This window comes from Centroberyx affinis, unplaced genomic scaffold (assembly GCF_046629955.1).
Source record: "Centroberyx affinis isolate AG114_WGS23_722 - 3 ecotype Tasmania unplaced genomic scaffold, CSIRO-AGI_Caff_v1 ptg001778l_1, whole genome shotgun sequence".
Taxonomy (NCBI): Eukaryota; Metazoa; Chordata; class Actinopteri; order Beryciformes; family Berycidae; genus Centroberyx; species Centroberyx affinis.
This window is the reverse complement of record NW_027280171.1, coordinates 251,099-265,578: the sequence shown is the minus strand read 5'-3', so window position 1 is coordinate 265,578 and position 14,480 is coordinate 251,099. Positions and strand designations below refer to the sequence as shown.

At 43.8% G+C, this 14,480-nt stretch overlaps 1 protein-coding gene across 1 annotated transcript; it reads left to right on the top strand.

The window, feature by feature from the left end:
• The first annotated feature begins 4,263 nt into the window (after nt 1-4,263).
• Nucleotides 4,264-11,682, top strand: gpnmb (glycoprotein (transmembrane) nmb). The gene is made up of 12 exons (XM_071529304.1): nt 4,264-4,333; nt 5,733-5,888; nt 5,970-6,113; nt 6,593-6,766; nt 6,859-7,020; nt 7,104-7,405; nt 8,402-8,477; nt 8,618-8,812; nt 9,144-9,249; nt 10,010-10,230; nt 10,405-10,495; nt 10,820-11,682. The coding sequence occupies exons 1-12, from the start codon at nt 4,264-4,266 to the stop codon at nt 10,971-10,973; spliced, it is 1,851 nt and encodes a 616-aa protein (XP_071385405.1). The 3' UTR covers nt 10,974-11,682.
• Nucleotides 11,683-14,480: the final 2,798 nt, after the last annotated feature.

Here is a 14,480-nt window from a genome sequence, read left to right as displayed (position 1 = left end):
GTGGAAACTAGGCTGTTGTTTCTGTTTTTTCCTCAATTCTGTAGCTTGTTTTCGGGATGAGGTGTAGGAATGGGCAGAGATGTAGTGGAAGGTAAACCCACCTAAACTCATTGCAATCACCTGAAATTCAAAGCAGACATCATAATAAGTATAGCATGAAAAAATAGGTTATAAAAAGATGTAGGGTATTTTAAGGGAAAATTCAAACTACGTTTTCTGGAGATAGGCTGTCAAAGTTTTTGTTTGCATTGGTGGTTGTTTTGGGCTGACATAAATCTTTATGAAAATCAAAGTATGCTATACATACATTGCATCATGCTCAGGTTATAAGAGTATTTCAAGGGAAAAGGCATTTTCTGAACATATAAACATTCCAAGTGACCTCAAAGTGGTTGTTTGCCTTATGATGACTGGACCTATTGACCTCTACATCACTGGGAATGGATCAGTGTTTGTACCAGACATTTCATACAGAATGCATCAACTTGCTCTCTACACAGACTCTGCTCTGTATTGCGGCTGTGAAAGGCCACTGCATGCAACTTGGCAGCAGCCTACGTGCCGAGCTTTGAAGCCAGTTTGGCTGAGACCAGTCGCCTGTGCTGGTGACTGTCTGCTGGCCGTTGTTTGTGTCTGTGATTAGGCCGTCCTGAGTGGGTGGGTGGGATTAGCTGCTCCCAATATAGAGGGGCGCTCACCCCCTGCCTAGGATGACAGGGCAGGATGGCCTCTGATGATAATGATTACAGTACAGAGGACAGAGGGGAGGGGACACCTGGGGAGAGAGAGAGAGAGAGAGAGAGAGAGAGAGACAGAGAGACAGAGAGACAGAGAGACAGACAGAGAGAGAGAGACATTCATGCCAATAAAGCATACTGAATTGAAATTGAAGTTGAAATTCGGAGAGAGAGAGTTGAAAGAGGGAAGGGGGAGTTTAGAGGTGAGAAACTAAGCAAGATGAGCAAGAAGATGGAGGTGTTGCAAAGAGGGTGGAAATGAGGAAGAAGCATGCAAAGAGCAGGGAGAGAGAGAGGGGGGGAGGTGGAGAACAGAGAACTAGGCAAGTTACAAGGAGGGGACAAATGGAAAAACATTAACAATATTGTTTCGGGGCAGGTTCTCACAGAAGTGTACAGACACACACACACACACACACACAAAGAGAAAGACAGAGGGAGAGTGTTGACCCGGCTCCCAATTTGCTCCCAATTACTGATCTTGAGGGAATATGTTTATGAGCCACTAGTTTTGAAGGAAAGTAGGTCTACATGTATTTCCAGTGCTGCACAGTGAACACTCCCATATGTTCCATCCTCCAGCCAAAACACACTGAATTGGAGTTTCCACTGCCAGCACATTTCCAGACTAACACACACACACACACGCATATGCACACACACTCACACACACAAGGTCCAGGGTCCAGTCCCACACATCCTCGGAATGTGCCTGCATTCAGCATCTCCTAGAAGCCAGTGCTGTAAATGAGAAGGCAGGACAAGTACTTGCATGCATCCTGCCTCCCTCCCTCCCTCACACACACACACACACACACACACACACCAGCTCGCAGAGAGACAATAAAAGTGGAAGACGAACTGGCTGTATATTTCTGGGTTGTTGTTCATTCATATTTCTGTTTTACAGCCGGTGATGTCTGGAGCCTTCAGTCTGGACTTTTGTCTGAGAGAGAGAGAGAGAGAGAGAGAGAGAGAGAGAGAGAGAGAGAGCGAGAGAGAGAGAGAGAGAGAGAGAGAGAGAGAGAGAGAGAGAGAGAGAGAGCATGTTACCAAAGCGGTGAGTTTAGACAGAAACGCACACAGAGAGAGAAACATGCGGAGTGGTGCTTCCCTCTACTGGAGGGTGAGCAGTATTGTTTTTCACCAACATGTCTGCCTACCCAACTTTCTCTCCATTAGATCTTGTTTCATACATCCCTTCCTGTCTTCCAGCAGATGAGTCCATGAGAAAATGCATCAGATATCATGTGATGCGACGAGGCAGCATGAATCATTTAGCAGCTTGTGTCTCTTGTTACTGTCTAATTGGCTTTATCAGATCATAATGAAACACAAATGTCATATAAATGCCAGCAACGATGTATTAGACCTATGGACCACTATTTGATGCTTATAAATTACTGCTCTGTTTGTGTGGTAACTGTATGGATAATTCATCCAGCCATACTGTATGGATAATCCATACAGTTGAGTGAACCTAGTAGATTGGGCAGGGGGCGTGGCTTTCAGAAATTACTTAATTGGATTATCATCTATCTCATCAGGCAGGTACAGACATCACCATCATCATCACCATGTCTTTTTAATCATATTTTGGCTATTAATAAGTGGATTTGAATAGCCTATATAACGTGAATGCCAGATATTGTCAGCATGAAGTAGGCTATTTCAAAGTCTGAACTTTTAAATAATAATATTACCAATCAGTCAGGGAATTTGAATATACACTGAATCTACAAACTATTAGGGACATCTTCTCGGTACTGAGCTGCACAATCCACATCTCAGTTGTCTCGAAGCTTAAAAATCCATCTAGAACTCGTCTGCTTCTCCTTCATCTACATCTCCTCCTTTCTGATTTAATAAGGGGAATCAGTGAGGGATAATGGCTTTTACCTGTATTCACTTCATCAGTGCACTTCATGAAAAGAGTACGTATCCCAATATATTGTAGTCAGTGTACATAACTGTTTAATTACGTGCTAATTATTAAAGCATTATAGAGAAATTGAAATTCTTTGTCATCAAGCTCGACTGCTGCATCATTTGTTTTGGTTATAGGCTACATAATTATCCGCAATAATAAGGGATTGTTGTTTTGATTACAGATAAGAGGATTTTCTTATTCTAGTTGGTTTTTTTCCACGGAATCCCATGATGAGGACAAACACTCCAAACCTGACCTCCAAACAGACGTGATTTAATTTCGTGGAGGATGTCAGCCTGTGAGCCTTCACTGTTGATGTTTCCAAACTCTCCTTGTGACAGCAGAAGCAGCTAATATGATGCCGATAATCACATGTGAGATTGTGCTGTATTCTACTCAGAGGCGTTTCCTTCTGCTTTGGCGTTTGCAGCTGTGGCGCAACCCACTTGATCACAGCCTGGTCACGGTGAATTTAGTGTCGCATAATTTCAGACGGGTCAATAAACAGTGGGCACAAGTCACTGAGCAGAGACAACTTTATAAATCAGAATTATTCATTAAAAACTCGTCATTAAAACGACTTTGTATATACAATCGAAAGACAGCCTCAAATATTACAGATATTATTGAAACTGCTTCAGGGAAAGTAAATTAAAAAAAAAAGCTTTAATTTGATTCGACTATTTGATTTAGGCACGAATCCGCCGTTCGCTGCTTTTTAATGAAGCAACTTTCTTTATTCACGAAAAAGAGAGAGATTGATCGAAATGAATCGAATTAAGTTGAAATGGACAGAAGTAGTTAGAGGCATACAGTAGGACTTTAACTGTAAAATTATCTTTATTATAGGTAAGAAATGAAAGCCCGGTTTCCACTTGGTTCAGCAAGTTTCAAAAGTTCACATGGAATCAGTGTTGAAAAGGCTGCGAAGATAATAAAATAGTAGATAAGGTTAACAAGATTATCTTTATTGTCCGTGAAGGGACACTATTCTTCGACATCGTAGCAGCAGAAACAAGTAGTTACATACAAACAGACATGAAATATATATATATAAAAAAAACACACAACAAATAAGCTACTCAAAATTAATAAAAGCAAACAAAATATCATACAATAAGTCCATTTAAATAAAGGAATACAGGGGGATGCGTGATGCCAGTGTTGGGGGACGGAGATGAGTGGAGATCCGGGCTATAATTTAGTACTTTAATATTACTGGAATACATAAACACTACTTCGAAATAAAGGCCTAACTCATTTCTCCCCGAAGAGGATCTAGTGGGGTTTGAATCCATCAGCAGGGGATCAAGACTAGAAAGGGACCGGGATCCACATGATGCTCGTCCACGCGTTACCAAAACCATTAAGGACCCTAATGAGGGATGAGGTGCGTCTTGTTAGACCCATCACATGTTTGTGCACTCAGCGGACCCAAGATTCAATTACTGAGCATCAGGACAAGCAGGGGGAAGCACTTGGAGAGCTGGGCGCACTGCGCGGGACAAGCTCTTCTTGCTGGGGTCTGCGTGAAGAGGTGCTGCTTTTTCTGAGGATTTATTATCAACAAGTTATTTTTCCTGCTGAATGGTCGAAATGCGAGGTCTACTATATATTTTTCTACTGGCATGTACATATTTCGTTTATCAAGCTGATGGACGCAAAAGTAAGTGGGGTGTTTTGAACTTGGCAAGTTGGACTAATTGAAATGAGGCTGTCTACTCAAGATGTTTTGGACAAAGAGTCTAACTGTAGGCTAGTGTGGGCAAGTGTGTGATATAAAAAATATAAACGTCGACTGTATAATCATCATGTAGCTATAAAGTATCCGCTTAAATTTAAAAATCCCCACTGAAGTGACAGAATTTGTGTATTCTCTTGCACTCTGATCTAATGTTTGGATAAGGCACATTTATGAGATGGGACAGACTTTTGAAACCAACACGTTCAATATTTGTCTTAAAATTTCTGTCATATTTGGCTGCGTACCGTCAGCTGTTTGTGGATCCAGATCTGCTGTTTTATACCAGTCAGAGTCCCATGAGCCTAATTAAGGCTCGTGCGCACAGGCTGACGGTCTGTGGTCACACTGATGCCACTGAATATCACACTTTCTCTCTGAAAATGGAAAATGTTCCTAATTTTGGATTCAAAAACGTAGAATAGCTACATCTTAAGAGCTTGTTTTCTCTTTGGTATCAAACTTTTCATGTCATGGCTGCTGGGTGTTCCATACTAGTGGTGAGCTTTGTTTTTTCCCCCCTTTCTTTTGGGTTTTTAATCTCTTGGTTTAAATATATTCTAGGGAATATATATGAAAAAATTGAACAAATTATCATCTGCATTTCAGAGTGTTTACTGAAATACCCGATTTAGAGCTGCCCTCTAGTGGAAACAGTGATGTCATTCACTTACCTGTGGAGCCAAGCTTTTAATTCATGGCCTCACCCAGAGGTTTTAAACAACTTTGACGCCAAATGCCCCTATAAGCACACACATTAGATTGGGGAAATCTCCACTCAGCAACCCCAAACTAACATTTGTTTTCAGAAGGGATTTTGAATAGATTTACACAGTTTTCTACACTGCATACAGAGATAACAATGGAGTGAGTGAATGCTATAATAAAAAATAAAATGAGCTATCCATCATTTGACAAATTCCAAACCGATTCTTTCAAAATGATTGTAAGCATGAGATAAAAGCTCTTTTTGGGGTATTGAGGTCATTAGTCTTGTTAGATTTCTGCTTACAAAATACTGTTGTGTACAAAATATGTTGTTAAGCGTAGAATCATCTGTGGTTTTGGAATATAGACCGATGAATTTCAGGTAGTAATTTTTAGGTGTACAGTATTTTTGGAAGGAAACAATTCCAATATTCTCTCAATGAACAAACTGAGTGAATTAAATAATAAACTGACATAACCTTTCATTTTGTTGGGAACCCTGGAAACTCGTCAAGTACTCTCAAGGGTCCTCAGAGCCCGCTGTGAGAGTCCCAGGCCAATTTGTGTCTCTCCTCTCTCTCTCTCTCTCTCTCTCTCTCTCTTTGTCCCTCTCCAGCATTCAGGGACATGTTCCCCCACAAGCACGCAGCACCAGGGAAGTTTCCATTCCCAATCCCACCAATCCCTGGGTGGGATCCTGACACCAACCCATGGGACGATTACCTTTACCCGCCATTAAACCCAAAGCCGAAGGAGCTCATGCGCCATAAAGGTGAGCCTAGTGATTTCTTCTTTTGGAATCCTTGCTGTTTGCATTTTGAGTCGTTGATCTGCAACATCCACTTCTCTGCAGGTAAACCTGTTAAGGTTCGTCTGACCAGCGACAGTCCGGCCATCAATGGTTCCTGTGTCTCCTTCACTGCGAAGCTGGAGTATCCTCCCTGCCAGAAGGAGGATGCCAACGGGGACCTGGTCTGGGACGAGCACTGTGACACCGGTATGGAGCTGGAGGCCTCAGGTGCTTCCCGAAGGCCACACCATCCCAATCCACATTACCCCAAACCATGCCATGTCACAAAACACCTTCCATCCACACTACTTCATACCATACAACATAAAAGAGCATAGTCATAAAAAAAATATATAAAAAAACACACTGACAATCCCATAAACCCATGGATACAATAAAATGGAATAAAATAAAATAAAATAAAATAGGAGTTAGAGGAGGCCCCAAAAGCTGTGGATCAAAAGGCCTTTCTTATGGCTTCTTCTTGATCTGCATCACACATTGTTAGGGGGTCTATAATTGCCCAGAGCCTTTATTTTCTTACATTTTGAAAAAGTTCTGGCCAGGACTATTTTAGGACAGTGAAGATTATACACAGAACTCATATTTTTTTTCTTTTTTCCGTATCAATTGGATGACTTATGCCTTTACCTGGATGTCACCCTCCCCTTACCTCCTCTGACCAGCCAATGGACAGGTGCGCTCTGGCTACGTGTACAACTGGACGTCCTGGATGGACGACTACGGCTTTGGGAAGTGCACAGACTTGAAGAGGTGCAACGTGTTCCCCGATGGCAAGCCCTTCCCCCAGAGCAACGACTGGAGACGCAAGAGCTACGTCTACGTGTGGCACACGAGGGGTGAGGGACGCACGCTCACACCAACGAGTAGGCCTACGCACACACATGCAAAAACACATCCCGCACTGAATCCCTCCCTCTCCCTGTCCCAGGCCAATACTATGAGACGTGCGACGGCTCCTCCTCCAGCCTGACCCTCAACACCAGTGCCATCACCCTGGGCGCTGAGGTCATGGAGGTCATGGTCTACAGGAAACGCGAGCGCAGGAAGTACAGCCCCCTCTCCACCGACAACACCGTCTTCTACGTCACAGGTGGAGACAAACACACACACAGATACACCTTTAGAGATCAGAAACCTAATGAATAAATGACTTATACCCCTCTTCTCCCTCAGATAAGATCCCTGTGGCGGTCAACATCTCCCAGAAGGCAGCGGTCAACCAGTCGGAGAACGTCTTCTTCCGCGGCGACGACGTGGTCTTCAGAGTCCAGGTCCACGACCCCAGCGGCTACCTCAAAACCGCCGCCGCCGTCGACTACATCTGGGACTTCAGAGACGGAAACCAGCTGGTGACCCACAGCAACGTGGCGGCGCACACCTACAGCACGCTGGGCAAGGTCAGCGTGAAGCTGAAGGTCGAGGCGGCGTTCCCCGCCGAGTGCCCGCCTGCCTCCGCCACCCCGACTCCCAAGAGTGTCACACCGCCACCTGCTACAGGTACCGGACAGACATGAACATAGATATAGATGTGGGTAGATATGTATACACACTTCCCACAGTTACACACCTTTTGTGAGGTTAAACATTTGGCTGAAAATGATGTAACCTGCCCAGGAGGAGAAGATCACTGTGCAGAAAATGAAGTCCATGTTGTTTTGCCCTTATTATAGTAAACAATGGGATATCTTCTTTGGCAAGGTGACTAGAGGGGTAAATTTTTCATGTATGTATGTATGTATGTGGGACTTGGGTTGTTTGAACACAAGATATTTGGGGCAGCAGAGTATTTCGAGAAAGCTTGAGACTTGAGGAAAGGAGTATTGTATCAACAAAAGTAATGAGGGAGTAATGTCTGCTGTTCTCTATTGTATTGTACATGTATGACTTCATGTAGATATGTGTATGTTGATGTATGTATACGCTATATGTGTATATGTATGTGTGAGTATCAATGTGGGGGTCTTTCTTGTATGGACTGTATTTCGGGGACAAATTATTTTTGTGGGGGATAAGTTTTAGTAGTAGTGGTGTCATGTAATCCCATGTAGGAGAAGGCGCCAGTGTGGCACGAAAATAAAGAATTCATTCATTCATTTGACCGCAGTCAGATGTAGTCACACAGGAACACACACAAATACACTGACACACACACACAACACATATACACCCTCACACACTGTAATACCCATGTTTGTTAAGTATAGGTCCACTGACTGGGGCTCAGACTTAAAGATAGGGGCAGCAGGACTCCAGATTTGAGCAAGCATCCATCCTGCTGAAGTGTCCTTGTGCAAGACACTGAATCCCTACCAGCTCCAGGGTCGCTCTTACATAACTGGCCCTGCACTTTGACCTCAATGGCGAGGGGAATGCAAAAAAGCGATTTTTCCTACAAGGATTAATAAAGTATTACAGCACAGAGATGTTTCTATGATGGTCATATCTATATTTCTCTGTCTCTTCATCCAGAGCCTCCCACACCTCGCACCGGTACCCACGCCATCACCAGAAAGATGGAGACCACACAGGGTGAGGCTCCTCAACTATGTGTGTGTGTTTATGCATGTGTGATTTACTGAAGAATCAATCACTCAACCATAACACACTCGCATGCATCCACGTACACGCACACCTGTTGAGTGAGCTTACATCCTGCCACCGCTTCCTGTTTCCTTTTTCAGCCCCAGCCGCCAGCACCGCCCGGCCCATCCCCTCCACCCCTCCCAGTGCCGTGACGACAGGCTTCCCCACCACTGAGCCCCTCCCCCCTACGGTGGCCGACCCCACTGCTCTGGCCTGGCTGCGCAGCGGGCGTCGGGCCGCCAACGGCGAGTGTTTCCGCTACATCTATGGGACCTTCATGGGTGACATCACCATCATTGGTAGGTCACAGGGGGGCTGCGAATACAGTAAGAATAGAGTTAATAGAACAGATGGCATTAGTCTTTAATAGCGCATTTTTACATGTTTCAGTGTGTATTCAGATGACATTGACGCGACCTTGATGTATTTCTGGGGCCTACTCCACTCTGCCATTCCAAAGAGCTTAATGCTTAATAATGCTCCAGTGTTCGCCCCAGGAATGTGTCTTGGTGTGTTAGAAGAGCCTCTGTTTTCACATTTAGACCACATGACAGCAAAAACCCCCTCTGAAAATCCTTTCTGTGACATAAACAGCTAAAAATGACAACATACTTACTCTGCCCTCCACAGAACCCAAACACTCACTGAACAGCCAGCCGACCAGCCGGATTGTGGACGTCTCCGCTGCCAGAGTGACCAGCACTGACATCAGCTTCCTAGTCAAATGCCTGGGCAGGTGAGCGAGGCGGAGCTTAGGCCTACATCAGTTAAATCAGTCCATCTAAACATTGGCCTTCAATCAACTTGGCCCTTAATCTCTCTTAAGGCTTATATATTTTCCTCACTGCTGTTGGATGAAAACCATCCATGTCCAAAAAGTCAACTTTTCAGCAATGACGAAAATCTTGCATTTTCTGACAGTAATACCTTTTTGAATATATGGAATAGGTTTTGAATGATTTAATGGGCCCTTAGCTCATGAAACGTATTCAACACACCAAAGAGCATGCTACTTTTTCATTTAAAGGGGCATTAAGTAATCTATGACCTTTATCAGCCTCTATTGGCAACCAAGGAATTGTAGCATCTGCAGGTTTCTGGCACAGCTTACGGCAGCCTGTAATTAACATATATAATAAAGTCACATTTTCATAATAGAGAGAAGTAAGGTAGCTAATTAGAGTAGAGATCCATCAGAAACGTCCAGTGAAGAGGTGGTAAATCATGTGGATCATCAAAATACTGTAATGATAATACTGCTTGTGGCTCGCTTGTAGCACTGTCCTGCAGTTGAAAATATGACAAATAATATGCAGAAATTTGGTCATTGTGTGCTATGGGACAGTAAAAATCTTACTTACTGCACCTTTTAAGGAAAAAAGAAAAGCAGTAGAATTGGATTTAAGAGGTTCTCTCATCACTGCAGCGTCATGGGTGAATAAACAACATAGTTTCTTCATCTCACTTAACCCTCCCTCCCTCCAACCCTCCCCCAGCACCCCCACCTCAGCCTGCACCATCGTGTCGGACCCCAGCTGTACGGAGGTGCGTAACATTGTGTGCGATGACGTGCCTCCATCGTCAGACTGCGAGGTGCGGCTGAGGCGGACGTTCCTGGAGCCAGGCACCTACTGCGTCAACATCACCCTGGAGGACTCCAGCAGCCTGGCCCTGGCCAGCACCACCGTCACCGTCAGCAAGACGCAGGACACACCTGGTCGGTTACACAAAGACACACACATTATTAATATATCACATCCACTGCACAACTTTAATTGCAGTCATATCATAAACCCCCTGTGTATAACTAGTAGCTGGTGCAATAATCCTATGTAGAGGATGGACAGATTGATGTCCTCTCTCTCTCTCCCTCTCTCTCCATCCCCTGCAGTCTCCCAGACTCCTCACACTGCAGAGGTGGTCCTCTCCTCCAGCGCTGTGCTGGTGGCCATCTTTGCCTTCATGGCCTTCCTGGTCTACAAGTGAGTCCTCTTCTCATGCAGGGACACATGTGCACACACAGACACACACTCCTAATAATGTACAATTATGTAGTCTTGATGTTTATGCTCACATGTGGAAGTTAAATTACACACACACGAAAGCATTATTTCCAGTAATGTACAGGTTAGCCAGCATCCACAGATGATTTTAACTATTTTGATGACAATCACCATCTCCCACCACCTCTATTCCCAACATCTCCTATTTCTGCTCTTCCTTTACATCTGACCTTATTCTACCCCTCCAAACATCCATCTGCCCATCCCTCATCTGGCCTTCTTTCCACCTCTCCTCTCTCCAAGGCGCTACAAGGTGTACCGGCCCGTACGCAGGTCGCTGGTGGAAGATGCCAGCAGCCACGTTGGGGTCGGGGGTCACATGGGCCGGCTGAGGGACACACTCTTCCCCACCAGCGAGGAGAGTCGTCACCTCCTGACTGAGAGACGCCCCCTGTAGGCTTTCTGTGGCACCTACAGTCAAACCAGGTGCATGGCAAAAACATTGAGGCCTATGCAAGAGAGAAACATGATGGCTGTGCAAATAATCAAGCAAAGGTCTTCACATTTAAGAGTTAAGATAACAGGAACAACATTTCATGTCTGTAGAGAAATAATACTAATGACTTTTGTTTTGTAGTTCAGTTGGTTTAGAGAAATGTAGGCTACAGCAAATGGCTATTGCTTGGGCAGTGTGTGATTGGTAAGTTGCTGTATTAAAGAAGCTGCTACGTGTAAGAGTGAGGCCCTACTCCGTTTGATTTCCTCGTTGCTTCAAATCCTTGGCTGAAGTAGTTAAGGAATGAAATGGGTCAAGGCCATGACTGCTTTGTCCGCTTAACATGGAAAGCATCACTTTTGTACCATGTCTAAATGTCTGTGCCTTGCAATCATGATCCACACAAAAGTGTGAAATTGATATCAATATATTCCTATATAAAATGTGCTGAAGTGATATTTTAAAAACCTCTGACATGTCTTGTGCATACTCTAACTCAGTTGAGTGAATGGAAAGGAAAGGCAAAGTTCTACCTACACTGAAATAGACAATGTATTTGAAACAAGTTACTGGAAAATTTACATGAGGATTCTAATAAAAGTTGTGAACTAACCACTGGTGTCTCGGTCTGTTGGAGGCATGCAGTGTTGTCTATGTATTTCTCCTTTGACAGTCCACATTTCTAAACTAGTCCAAGTGATCTGGGGACATTTCAAAAAGCAGGATTTGGTGATAACCTGCTGCCACCAAGTGTGCACATGTGATCATTCCTATAATACATTAAATGTGCTGAAAAGCATTGCAAACCCAAGATGTTGCCATCCTTCAACACCAACACAAATTCTCAGCAGATTAAGGTGCCATTTCACATTTTTAAACATCAATATATCAGTCAAATTAATTGATACATTTGTACAATTACTGCGAGCAAATGAGGGCATGGTTGAGACAATTAGTAGACTATATTACACCAGTTGTATTGTTAGTGCTAATGTTACTCAAAATTAACATTTTCCATAAACCTTGCCCCTTCACCTCAAAAGAGGATGCTGCTACTCCCCCCACCCCGGCCGCACACGTTTTCCTCTGGTTATTCTAAAGAGGACAAACCTGTTGAAGTGATTTCCCCAATTGGTCTTTAACTCATTCCACCATCTACCATTGCCAGACACAAGCTTTAACACCATTTGCACTGGAAGGACAGTGGCCCTCTTCATGGATTGTGCCATAAAGCAATCTAAAAAAAGAAAAATGTTGCAATGATTTATTGGTGTTAAAATTATACAATGCCAGTGTCAGGTTCAGGCATTTGGTCCACGAAAATGATTTGAACTGTAATAACCTTTTGAGTCACAGTAGTCCGTTTAAAGACTTGCAATCAGGAACGCATCTGGTTGTCTCATCTCAACTGCCTATATGGACATGTGATGCCAAAATGACCTTAAAAAACACAACAACAAAAAAGGCTGAACACATAGGAGCCAATTTCATTTTTTTTTTTTTTTTTTTTTTTTTTTTTTTTTATTCAGAGGCATTTGACAAGTGGAGCTGTGTGAGGGGGGAGGTGAAGGGGCACAAGCATGGTCGCAGAGAGGGGGAGGAGGGGATATCATGCTGAAGTTAGATCACTTTCCAAAAACTCCCAGACCCAGTCCCTCATATCTGTCCCATACCAACAGATGTTCCACGTTACACAGCCAAGAAATGCTAACAGAACAAATAGCTACCAAATCAGCGAGTGAGTGTAGCATCCGTGAAAGACATAAAAAGAAAAAAAAAAAAAGGACTGGACTTTGTATCTCTTTTATAGCCTTACAAACCAGAAACAAAAAAAAGGCAGGCCCTTTTTTTAAAACTGTATTTTCTCCTTTCATCTATTGAATGCAAAATCAAACAGGTGATTTTTGACCTTTTTCACAAAAAAACCCAAGCAAAAGTTCAAATACATGGAAGCCACACCACCAAAAAATAGAAAGCAGAAAGAAATAAGCATCATGTTTGAGGATTTCAATCAATTAAGCTAGAAGAGTATATATAAACGCTGGCAAAGAAAACATTTTTGATCACTTTCGATTATTCTTTCATTTCTAAAGAGTACATGATTTTTACGTTTTCGAATCATCTGGGGGAAGCGTGGGGGAGGAGCAAAGGGAGTGGGCGGGAAGGGGGGGACCCTAAAAATCTAACAAATAGAAGAATGCCTCTAATTCAAATACATGTCTAAAGAGGTAGATCAAAACAAACTGCGGAGGAGGGGGGGGCAGGAGGGAAGCAGGGGGGTAAAGGGGTGGGGGTGGGGGGGAGGGGTGTTGGGGATAATTTTAAGTATCACTTGTGCCCCTCAGGTAAAGCGCGGTGTTAGGATGGCGCACCCATGCAGAAAGAAGTGTTCCGGGGGACTGAGGTATCAGTGCGCGCTGGCGCTCGGTGGGGGCAGGGCGGGGCGCCTATACTGCCACAACACCCCCCCCACCCCCTCAGCTGAGGTAGACGGCGTTCTACTGTGGAAGCATGGATACACTGGAGCACTTTTACCACAATCAACATATTTACATTCGGCATGAAAAAACAAACAAAAAAAAGAGAAAGAAACTTGGTATATTTAAGTTGTTGGATTTTTTTTTCTTCCGCTTTTCTTACCCCAATCAAGGTTCATTCAGTTAAATTTTTTTTTGTGCCTTTCTGGCTTGTTTTTCCCTGTATGAACAAATTGAAACGTCACTTCAAGTTACATTTGCGGGTTTACACAGAAAGTCTTTTGTTTAGATTGTATTCCTATAGCAAAAAACAACAAAAAAAACAAAAACAAAGCATCAATCAGTGTGACTCCCCCTACCCTCACCATGCAGTGAACGACGCTAACATTGACTTGGTGGCCTGGCTACGAGGGCCACTTCAAACTGACAAAGCTCGCTCTATGAAAAACAAACCTAGTCGGGCTTGGACCTTGCTAAGACACTGCTATAGTCAAGGAGGTGGTTCAGAAGCCTTAAGCAGACGGCCTGGAAACAGAACAGAAAGAAAACAGACGCTCTGCTATCTATCTCTAGAGCGGCTACAGAGAGGGCCGCCGCAAGGCCGTCCTGCACGGCCTCGGCCCTTCTAGGAAGGCAAAAAGGGGGAAAAAAAAAATTTGAAAATGAAAGTACCGTTAACAATAAGAATGTCAATCCCAAAACTAAACGGCATTGCTGCAATTATGTACGGTTGGCATTATTCGGTATGTCTATAAGTTGTTTTGTACATTTTTCAGAAGATGGTGGACCCTCAGGGGAAAAACTGAGGTGATTTTCTCTCGATACTCCTGTCAGCCGCCAGCTGAGGGGGCGCCAACTCTTGCTCCGGGGCTGCTATGTACAGATAGACTTTATGTACAAGGTCATCTTAGTCACACATACACATGTACAATGCCGCCTAAAGCGCTAGAGTTGAAGGCAAGGTCAGTTGGCAGCTGACCAAATTTTAAAT